Raw genomic sequence first — 11,599 nt, forward strand, 5'->3', positions numbered from 1 at the left:
CAAATCTTTCTATAAATGTTGACTCTTGGACTTTAAGCGCTCGAGTTATTGGAAATGTTTCCAGCGTGAAACGATCCTCGTCTACTCAGATTCACGAGTGCATTGAAACAGCAGCAGTGCTTCAGAAGAAGCCTGAGGTTGTGTTTCACGTCTTCTCCGTCACAGCGGCCTGGTTCTGTTGCCGGCTCTCCTCGGGGCTCCAGCTGACACACAGATGAGCAGCTACATTAACCACATTATAACACGACGCTGCGTTACCACGGCTCAGTGTGCAGGCTGAGATTTATTTATTTATACCCATCTTTGATTTGAGTTGGGTGGTGCTGTCAGTCAGGCTTCCTGCTGCTCTGATCTTCTCACGCATGTAATTCAATTTATGTAAAGATGAGTTTTTCCTCTTCGCCCACCGCTGGGCTGTTAATGATTGATTTCTTTCTTCTTTAAGAACACTTACATTTCATCGACAGCTGAAAGTAAGTTGATTAACTGATAACAAATTAATCTTTTTAGTGATGTAGATATTTGGAGAGATTACTTTGGGAAACTATAATGACTGCTTGATATAAACACAACAATTAATAAAGAATATAATCGTGCAATTAAAGACGAATGGAAACAATCGTCAGTTGCAGCTCAGCCCTCGTTTAAACTGTTTCCATTTAATCTAAATATACAAGAAGTACATGTTTTATATTAATATACATTAAGTACATGTTTTATATTAATATACATTAAGTACATGTTTTATATTAATATACATTAAGTACATGTTTTATATTAATATACATTAAGTACATGTTATATATACATTAAGTACATGTTTTATATTAATATACATTAAGTACATGTTTTATATTAATATACATTAAGTACATGTTTTATATTAATATACATTAAGTACATGTTTTATATTAATATACATTAAGTACATGTTTTATATACATTAAGTACATGTTTTATATTAATATACATTAAGTACATGTTTAATATACATTAAGTACATGTTTAATATACATTAAGTACATGTTTTATATACATTAAGTACATGTTTTATATTAATATACATTAAGTACATGTTTTATATTAATATACATTAAGTACATGTTTTATATACATTAAGTACATGTTTTATATTAATATACATTAAGTACATGTTTTATATTAATATACATTAAGTACATGTTTAATATACATTAAGTACATGTTTAATATACATTAAGTACATGTTTTATATACATTAAGTACATGTTTTATATTAATATACATTAAGTACATGTTTTATATTAATATACATTAAGTACATGTTTAATATACATTAAGTACATGTTTATATTAATATACATTAAGTACATGTTTTATATTAATATACATTAAGTACATGTTTAATATACATTAAGTACATGTTTTATATTAATATACATTAAGTACATGTTTTATATTAATATACATTAAGTACATGTTTTATATACATTAAGTACATGTTTTATATTAATATACATTAAGTACATGTTTAATATACATTAAGTACATGTTTTATATTAATATACATTAAGTACAATGTTTTTATATATATACATTAAGTACATGTTTATATTAATATACATTAAGTACATGTTTTATATTAATATACATTAAGTACATGTTTTATATACATTAAGTACATGTTTTATATTAATATACATTAAGTACATGTTTTATATACATTAAGTACATGTTTAATATACATTAAGTACATGTTTTATATACATTAAGTACATGTTTGTTTATAATATGGGCTCCCTTATGACGTGAGTCCTGAGCCGCTCGCTCAGTAAAGACAGTAGAAGAGCTGATATACATTTGTCTCAGTGTTTACAGACTGTAGAGCAGTGGTCCCCAACCACCGGTCCGCGTACCGGTCTGTGGGTCATCTGGTACCGGGCCGCACAGAAAGATTGAATAAAAAAATATTTTATTTTGAAAGAGGTTTTATTTTGAAAAATCACCGGATACATCTGTCTGTGCGTCTGTGTCTCTTGACATGTCAAGACGCTCGTCTGCCACGTGATACTTTACTTCAAACATTAAGCCCACAAGCAACAGTGAGGCTAAACAAACGTCTTTAAAGAGCTTTGAAAAGGGAAAAGACCAACGAGGAGACATTTAAAGACGACACCAGGAGTCCACCTGCAGCGATAATCACCTCAATACGTGTTTATCGCTACCTGCGCCGCTCTGCATAATATACAGGCTCGCACATGAGGCAACGAAGCCTTCAGAACTGCACCCGGCGTTAAAAGACGAGCCGTTGGAGTTGTTTGAAAGAAAGAAACATGAACAAGAAGGACATGAAGTTACTGATGGCACCACATCAACACACGAGTGCACGGAGAGCGTCACACTTAGTGACTCACCTGTCGCTAAGAGAAGAAACCTTTTACCTCAGGTGAAGAAGGTATCCCAGAGACACCAGCTCAGGTCCCACTGACTCAGCTAATGCTCAGTTTATTATGCACTTTATATTTGTTTTCATGCCGGTCGTATCGTTTTATTCCGTCATATTTATTCCCCCCCCGGTCCTCTGTCCTTAGACCCTCTGTCCTTAGACCCTCTGTCCTTAGACCCTCTGTCCTCAGACCCTCTGTCCTTAGACCCTCTGTCCTTAGACCCTCTGTCCTCAGACCCCCTGTCCTTAGACCCCCTGTCCTTAGACCCTCTGTCCTCAGACTCTCTGTCCTCAGACCCTCTGTCCTCAGACCCTCTGTCCTTAGACCCTCTGTGCTTAGACCCTCTGTCCTCAGACCCTCTGTCCTTAGACCCTCTGTGCTTAGACCCTCTGTCCTCAGACCCTCTATCCTCAGACCCTCTGTCCTTAGACCCTCTGTCCTTAGACCCTCTGTCCTTAGACTCTCTGTCCTTAGACCCTCTGTCCTTAGACCCTCTGTCCTCAGACCCTCTGTCCTCAGACCCTCTGTCCTCAGACCCTCTGTCCTTAGACCCTCTGTCCTTACACCCTCTGTCTTTAGACCCTCTGTCCTCAGACCCTCTGTCCTCAGACCCTCTGTCCTTAGACCCTCTGTCCTTAGACCCTCTGTCCTTACACCCTCTGTCTTTAGACCCTCTGTCCTCAGACCCTCTGTCCTTAGACCCTCTGTCCTTAGACCCTCTGTCCTTACACCCTCTGTCTTTAGACCCTCTGTCCTCAGACCCTCTGTCCTTAGACCCTCTGTCCTTACACCCTCTGTCCTCAGACCCTCTGTCCTTAGACCCTCTGTCCTTAGACCCTCTGTCCTTACACCCTCTGTCCTCAGACCCTCTGTCCTCAGACCCTCGGTCCTTAGACCCTCTGTCCTTAGACCCTCTGTCCTTAGACCCTCTGTCCTCAGACCCTCTGTCCTCAGACCCTCTGTCCTTAGACCCTCTGCCCTTAGACCCTCTGTCCTCAGACCCTCTGTCCTCAGACCCTCTGTCCTTAGACCCTCTGTCCTTAGACCCTCTGTCCTCAGACCCTCTGTCCTTAGACCCTCTGTCCTCAGACCCTCTGTCCTCAGACCCTCTGTCCTCAGACCCTCTGTCCTTAGACCCTCTGTCCTCAGACCCTCTGTCCTTAGACCCTCTGTCCTTAGACCCTCTGTCCTCAGACCCTCTGTCCTCAGACCCTCTGTCCTTAGACCCTCTGTCCTCAGACCCTCTGTCCTCAGACCCTCTGTCCTCAGACCCTCTGTCCTTAACAACATAGTACAAATACAACATTTGACAGAAATTATGTTGTGTTGAAAAAGAGAAAGTTTGGATGAATCCAGGAAAATTCAAAGCATTTATGCTGATGACGTCACAAGTTTCAGCCCAAACTGAACGGTTAATAATTCAAATGCGTTCATGTTGAAGTGCACTTTGTGAAGACCAGCTGCCTGTCACTGTTTCTTTCTGTTTGTGACTCTCACCTGCTTCCACTTCATGTCACAACTCGTCAGCTGTGAACCGTCCCACATGGATCAACTGTGGGAGACGAAGACTCATGAAATTCCTAAAATATTACAGAGTTGTTGAGACATGCACCACAGATAGTGAACAGGAGTCTGATAAAGTCTCTGATCTTTGGTGCACGTGAGGGGATTTTGCAAATTGGTCACTTTTACAAGAGTACAAGAATGCATTTTCCAGCGTGTTTAACACATTATTTAGACTTCTGCCCAACTGAAGTGGAAAACAGACGCTTCACATCAACGATGATCCAAATTTAAACCAAAGGGTTGTTCCTTCGGCGGAGTCTCTCCTCGTCCGTCAACACAGATCCTGATGAAGGTTTGTTTCTGCAAACAGAAATAAAACGGGCCGGTGCTTTCAAATGTGACGTTCTAATATATCGAAAGAGATTCAATGAAATATTACACGAGAGTACAACATGAGAAAGTGTTTAGAGCGGCGCTGTAGGATGTGCAAGGTCCCATGAACTAAATGAAAGTCTTCACATATGTTCTCGCTGCAGTGTCTCTGTACTAACCTGTGCCCTCCCTTGTCTTCCAGGCCCTGGCCATGCCCTCGAGTGCACGGGCGGGCAATATCAAAGACCCCGAAGTGGCAGACCTCTTCTGCAAAGATGATCCGGAGAAGCTGTTCGCTGACCTCCGTGAGATCGGCCACGGCAGCTTCGGAGCCGTTTACTTTGTGAGTGTGACGTCCGTCTTCTTCTGGTGCCTTCAGCCTCTTCACCAGTGAACCAGCTGAATGTGTTTATAAAAGTGTTTCTTTGGGACGTCGGTACCACGTCGATGCTAACTAACGGCGTCCCGGGACGATAGAAGATGTGTTTGGGACGCAGTTAACGCACTATTGACACATTCCTATTTTCACATTTCTGGTTGTGGGACATCCCTGTTGAGCAGCAGCATGCGAGTGAGACACCGGCCATCATATAAAGGTTTAACCCTTTAACACCTAAGCCAAAAAAGCCTCAACATTTTCGTATGGACTTTTTTGCTTATTTTGACTATAAAAAAGGTTAGGAAATGTCCTGTGAGTAAGTGCTTTTGCCCATTTTCCAACAATAACTGGAACTTTCCATATCTGGCAGTCATTTACAATTTATTGCATGTTATGAGAGTGTAATAACAGTTTAAAATGAAGAGAAATACAAAAGCGGAATTTGAGTTTAGTGGTTTAGTGAACAAAAAACACAGCAAATGTACATGAATAAGAGATTTAACATGTTACATTTGAAGTTTGAAATGTATACAACTATATCCAGTAAAAGTTTTGAGTCTTTTACTCTTACATCTGCAAAAACAGGCCATAAAATGGAAAATATGTCCAGGCGTTTTTCCCCACACAGGGTAATTCTCTCCTCTCTGAGTGTCCCTTCACATGCAGAGGTCTTGGTGGTACTGCCAGTGACTGTTCCTGTTGCTCCTGTTTTCTCTGGGTCACTCAGATGAAGATTAGATCAAATGGCCATGAACAGTCTGGGGACATGACAGTGGCAGGGAATGACACATGGAAAATGGTTTGCTTACACCAAAAGTTGCTCATCTTTGTGCAGGTCCAAAAATGACATGTACAGCAACATGCCTGTGGACTTCTTCATTTCTTCTGGAGTTATTTCAGTCCAGATGAACTGTCTCCCTCTCTCCAGGCTTTTGGCTGCATTCTTGTTTGTGTATTCAGAGAGGAGTTTGAAAACTGCAGCATCAAAGTGGGAATAAATGTCACCTGGTGCTGGGTTTCCCATATCGAGAGGGGGTTGGGCGCCTGGGGTGGTTGAGGGACTCATCATCGGGCTCTGCCTCAGTCTGCCATCTTGTGGTGTGATGTGGTGAGGGGCTTCTGTGTCTGACAGCGTCACCAGATCATCCAGCATCCCCACAGCTCCATCTACAGGCCTGAATGTGATCTCTGGTGACACCTTGTGATCTCTGGTAACACCTCGTGATCTCTGGTAACACCTCCTCCTCTCCAGCTAAAGCTTGTACACAGCCTCGGCTAGGACGCAGGCTACTTGAAGAAGACGCGCACATTTACGCATATAAAGTACAATTACACACCTAGTACAATCTTACAGACTTGGTACACTGTTCTAAACAAGTCACAACGCTATACAAGTGTTGATTTACATACCATCTTGCTTCCATTTGAATTCAATCCGCTGTTTTCCGGCTCTATTTCTCCGCGGTGTTGTTTGTGTCTCTCCAGCGCTCTTGTGTGTATTCGCTCACAACGAAGGCGCTGTTTCGCGGGCTTCCGGAGGGCCGTAAGTGAAGTTACCGTAATGAGTCGATATATGCCGTAAAGCGCAGAGTCTCAGCTTTCAGAAACCGTTGAAATTTTTTCGATTGCGCAAACTTTGACATAGTTACGGTAATCCAAAGTTTTGCTTGCAAAATGTGTCGTCGACGACACATTCGGTGTTAAAGGGTTAATGAGGGTTTACGGGATAAAACAAACACATGTTCTCTCCTGGAAGACATTCGTGGTGTCGTACTCTGCACCCTGCTCACGTCCACACCGCTGGCCAACGTCAGATGTTCGTCACTGGTTGTTCGTGACCAGCACTTCTGATGAAGCCTTTGCCAACTTGATGTGTAAACGGCTGTGGGTGTATTTTGTTTTATTTTTCCCAAACTGATCGATAGCGGCTGATATTTCCTACTGACGTAGTTTTCAGTCGACAGGAAGCTGTTACACTGAGTTTAAGAGAAGATACTTTTAGTCTATTTTTATGACTCTATTTATCGGAGATGTAGCTACAAAGCTTTGCGAGAACACGGGGCGGAAACGGCCGTTAACGAGAAGAGCCACGTTGAATAAATCAGAGACGTGGTTCAGAGCAAACAGTCAGAATGTGATTATCTTCCCCTAGATTTGTTCCTGTGTGTGTGTGTGTGTGTGTGTGTGTGTGTGTGTGTGTGTGTGTGTGTGTGTGTGTGTGTGTGTGTGTGTGTGTGTGTGTGTGTGTGTGTGTGTGTGTGTGTGTGTGTGTGTGTGTGTGTGTGTGTGTGTGTGTGTGTGTGTGTGTGTGTGTGTGTGGGGAAAGAGGGAGGCAGATCTTAAGGTGAGATGTGTGCCGCTAAATTTAGCGTTGCGGGCGCCAGGTGGCTCACCTGGTGGAGTTGGCTCCCCACGAAGCTAAATGTAGCAGCTTCACTTAACCCTTTAAAAACAGACCGGCGGGAAGTTCTTTTGCCATCATCCTGTTTTAAATCTAAAATAAAAACCATCGTATCTGGAGCATTCGTCTTTCTTAAGCAGAAAGTTGACGCTTCTGTATTTCCTGTTGCGTCGGCGTACGCTCGTGATGACGGCGTTATGTGCAAAACGCACAAAGTTCGAGAACATCATGGATTTTATTTTGTTCATGTTTTCTAGAAATCTTTTAAATCAAAATCTTTTGTCTGTTTAATAACCTTTTAATATATCTTTATTTATTTATGTCACAATTTTTATACTTTTATAAATTATTATGATTTACACCTTTTAGCTTAAGTTCACACATTGTAAGGAGTGACCTCATTACAAGCAAATATTTCAAAGCGTTTAACTTTGAACTACATATTGTACTTTTAAGACTACTAAAAACTAAGCAAACAACCGCGCCGTCGACAGCTTCCTGTTCACACCAGCACGCCCAGTGTGCGTGAATGTTCATGTAACTGCGATATCAGTTGCGCTAATATGGACGGAAATTATTTTTAAATGTCTTAATGTGGATCCTCAGTGGGGGGGGGTACTGACCGGTGACGACATCATTGGGTTTAAAGGAGCCTTTTCTAAATAAGCTGATACAACTCTACGTCTATATATAGAATACGTCTCCTTTAGGAAGGATTCTCAGCGACGCTTCGTTCACTTGTTTACAGTCTGCAGAAGAACTTCATCTCGTCATTTGATCGCAGTACTCTCTTGGGATTTAGGATTAAGACCTTTTTGCAGGATTAAGCACTTGGAATAGATTATAGAAAGTAAGAGAAAAAAATGTATCACCATGTACGTCTTTTGTTCTTGGCTCTCTGAGTACGTCACAAAGTTAAAGATTGTATTTAACATTGATGTAGAAGACAGACAAAGCAGAATTTAAAGAAGCTTTCTGAACTTTGAGAAAGTAATCAGAAATGAAAGAAAATCCCATAATAAAGATCATTGTTTCGATTATAATGATGGTGACTTTGTTCCCAGTCGTTAAAATGGACTTCAGGAAGCGTGCGACGGTCGGCTTTCTCCAGTGAGCGGATTTCTTAAACTAAATCTCGTTTCTGTAATCAGGGTCGGAGGGATTAGAGGAACCTGATTTCTCCTGAAGGACGGTTTCTTATGTTTCTATATGTGCAGGACAAATACTTCAGACTGATAATATCACAGTTACAGCAAAGCAGCGGCACGAAGCGTTCACGATGTTTCCTCTTAGAGATAAAGTCTTGTGTCTCTGCACATGAGTGTTGGGCGATATGCTAAGAGCAGCCGTCAACAGCCGCAGACAGCAAATATATTCGTGTTCGTGTGTCCCTTAAATTGAAAATACGTAGAATTGTGTCCCTTGGAGTCCCTTTTTAATTTTGTAATTCCGTGAGTATGATAGCGCAAAAAAACCAAATAAATACCGCGATAGAAATCGTGTTTCTGATGATCGTGTTTCTGATGATCGTGTTTCTGATGATCGTGTTTCTGGTCATCGTGTTTCTGATGATCGTGTTTCTGATGATCGTGTTTCTGTTGATCGTGTTTCTGATGATCGTGTTTCTGGTCATCGTGTTTCTGATGATCGTGTTTCTGGTCATCGTGTTTCTGATCATCGTGTTTCTGGTCATCGTGTTTCTGATCATCGTGTTTCTGGTCATCGTGTTTCTGATCATCGTGTTTCTGGTCATCGTGTTTCTGATCATCGTGTTTCTGGTCAACGTGTTTCTGATCATCGTGTTTCTGGTCATCGTGTTTCTGATGATCGTGTTTCTGATGATCGTGTTTCTGGTCAACGTGTTTCTGATCATCGTGTTTCTGGTCATCGTGTTTCTGGTCATCGTGTTTCTGATGATCGTGTTTCTGGTCATCGTGTTTCTGGTCATCGTGTTTCTGATGATCGTGTTTCTGGTCATCGTGTTTCTGGTCATCGTGTTTCTGATGATCGTGTTTCTGATGATCGTGTTTCTGTTGATCGTGTTTCTGATGATCGTGTTTCTGATCATCGTGTTTCTGATCATCGTGTTTCTGTTGATCGTGTTTCTGTTGATCGTGTTTCTGATCATCGTGTTTCTGATCATCGTGTTTCTGATCATCGTGTTTCTGATCATCGTGTTTCTGGTCATCGTGTTTCTGATCATCGTGTTTCTGGTCATCGTGTTTCTGATCATCGTGTTTCTGATCATCGTGTTTCTGGTCAACGTGTTTCTGATCATCGTGTTTCTGGTCATCGTGTTTCTGATCATCGTGTTTCTGGTCAACGTGTTTCTGATCATCGTGTTTCTGGTCATCGTGTTTCTGATGATCGTGTTTCTGATGATCGTGTTTCTGGTCAACGTGTTTCTGATCATCGTGTTTCTGGTCATCGTGTTTCTGATGATCGTGTTTCTGATGATCGTGTTTCTGGTCATCGTGTTTCTGGTCATCGTGTTTCTGATGATCGTGTTTCTGGTCATCGTGTTTCTGGTCATCGTGTTTCTGATGATCGTGTTTCTGGTCATCGTGTTTCTGGTCATCGTGTTTCTGATGATCGTGTTTCTGATGATCGTGTTTCTGTTGATCGTGTTTCTGTTGATCGTGTTTCTGATCATCGTGTTTCTGATCATCGTGTTTCTGATCATCGTGTTTCTGATCATCGTGTTTCTGGTCATCGTGTTTCTGATCATCGTGTTTCTGGTCATCGTGTTTCTGATCATCGTGTTTCTGGTCATCGTGTTTCTGATCATCGTGTTTCTGGTCAACGTGTTTCTGATCATCGTGTTTCTGGTCATCGTGTTTCTGATCATCGTGTTTCTGATGATCGTGTTTCTGGTCAACGTGTTTCTGATCATCGTGTTTCTGGTCATCGTGTTTCTGATGATCGTGTTTCTGATGATCGTGTTTCTGGTCAACGTGTTTCTGATCATCGTGTTTCTGGTCATCGTGTTTCTGGTCATCGTGTTTCTGGTCATCGTGTTTCTGGTCATCGTGTTTCTGATGATCGTGTTTCTGGTCATCGTGTTTCTGATCATCGTGTTTCTGATCATCGTGTTTCTGTCGTCCAACAGGCCCGAGATGTGCGCAACAATGAGGTGGTTTGTTGAGAGAGGATTGGAGGGCTTTTGTGAACTGCGAGCAAGAGAAGACACGAAGAGTCACAAACAACAACAAAAGACGGATAAATAATTATGTTTTAATGTGTAAGAGTCACGCTGACCTTCGAGGAGGTCGGAGGCCGAGCCGAGGCAGTACTCCATCACCAGCTGAGGACGAGCGACCACAAGACACCAAACATGTCGATTAATCACTTTATATATCAGCAGCGCACGACACAGAGGAGGAAGAAGTGTTCTGATATTCGACTGCAGTAAAAGTAGTAATACTGCAGTTTAAAAATCCTCTGTTTCAAGTAAAAGTATCAGATTCAACATATACAGAAAGAACTCATTGTGCTGATTACTAAATGTTTTATTGGATTATAATTATGCATGAATGTGTTCATTATTTTAACATTGCAGCAGGTAACTGATGATTAAAGTGCAGTTTATTTGCACATATAATAATAATCAGATTTAAATAAGGATTAAAAGATAAACACAAAGATTTCATAATTCAAAGACGAAGCAGTAAAATAATTGATAGAAATGCAGTTTGTTTACAAACAATCCATGAAGTTATAAATCTAAGTTTTAAATCACAATGTAGACGTTGTTGTGAGATACATATTGATGAATGGACGTCCCACAATAAGGAAGATACAAGTTGTAATTACTTTATATACGGCAGTGTAGCTTAATATATAATTACACATCAGAATCAGAATACTTTATTTATCCCGGCAAAAAGTACAATTTGTACCGGAGACGTAGCAGAACATGCAAACACTCAAGTACAAGTACCTTAACATTGTACTTAAGTGCAATACTTGTGTGAAAGTACTTCAACAGTTACTCACTGAGTCAGCACATTATATATTTATATGTTTTATATTATAGTGGAAAGTGTTGATTTGAACCTTTTCTCTGTGTCTATTAAATATATATTTATATTATATGCTATTTAAAGATACTTCAATGTATTTTGCAGCAATACAACATGCCCCCCCCCCCCCACATACCCATGCCGTGTGCTCCTTCAGGTAACATCCTCGGTACTCGATCGTGTTCGGGTGGCGAAGTTTCTGCAGGAACTTCACCTCTTTAATGATGTCCTGCCATTTCTGCACAACGCAAACATTGTAGATACGAATATAACAATATATCGTTATTATTATAAGCTCATATATCTTTACACAACTCAACTTAATATTATTAGAATCATTTGACGAGGACTTTAAAAATAAATAAATTTCATTAACCAACTAAGAAAATAAAAACCATCACATAAGCGGACTTTAAAAACGAAAAGGAAATATTTCTTCCGTGTTTTTACCTCGTTTGTCTGCTTGCCGCTGTACGACATTTTCTTGATGGCC

General features: G+C 40.8%; 1 protein-coding gene and 1 long non-coding RNA gene across 2 annotated transcripts; one reads left to right on the top strand and one right to left on the bottom strand.

Moving 5' to 3' along the window:
- The first annotated feature begins 8,541 nt into the window (after positions 1 to 8,541).
- Positions 8,542 to 10,229, top strand: LOC115006095 (NADH-ubiquinone oxidoreductase chain 5-like). The gene is made up of 2 exons (XM_029428148.1): positions 8,542 to 10,137; positions 10,194 to 10,229. Exons 1-2 carry the CDS (start codon positions 8,542 to 8,544, stop codon positions 10,227 to 10,229), a joined length of 1,632 nt encoding a protein of 543 aa, XP_029284008.1.
- A 109-nt stretch (positions 10,230 to 10,338) lies between these two features.
- On the bottom strand, positions 10,339 to 11,599 carry LOC115006096 (uncharacterized). The gene is made up of 3 exons (XR_003832017.1): positions 11,557 to 11,599; positions 11,243 to 11,344; positions 10,339 to 10,388 (listed from the first exon to the last, which is right to left on the bottom strand). It is a non-coding gene; the product is annotated as an uncharacterized LOC115006096 (long non-coding RNA).

This window comes from Cottoperca gobio, unplaced genomic scaffold, assembly GCF_900634415.1.
Source record: "Cottoperca gobio unplaced genomic scaffold, fCotGob3.1 fCotGob3_485arrow_ctg1, whole genome shotgun sequence".
In the NCBI taxonomy this organism is placed as follows: domain Eukaryota; kingdom Metazoa; phylum Chordata; class Actinopteri; order Perciformes; family Bovichtidae; genus Cottoperca; species Cottoperca gobio.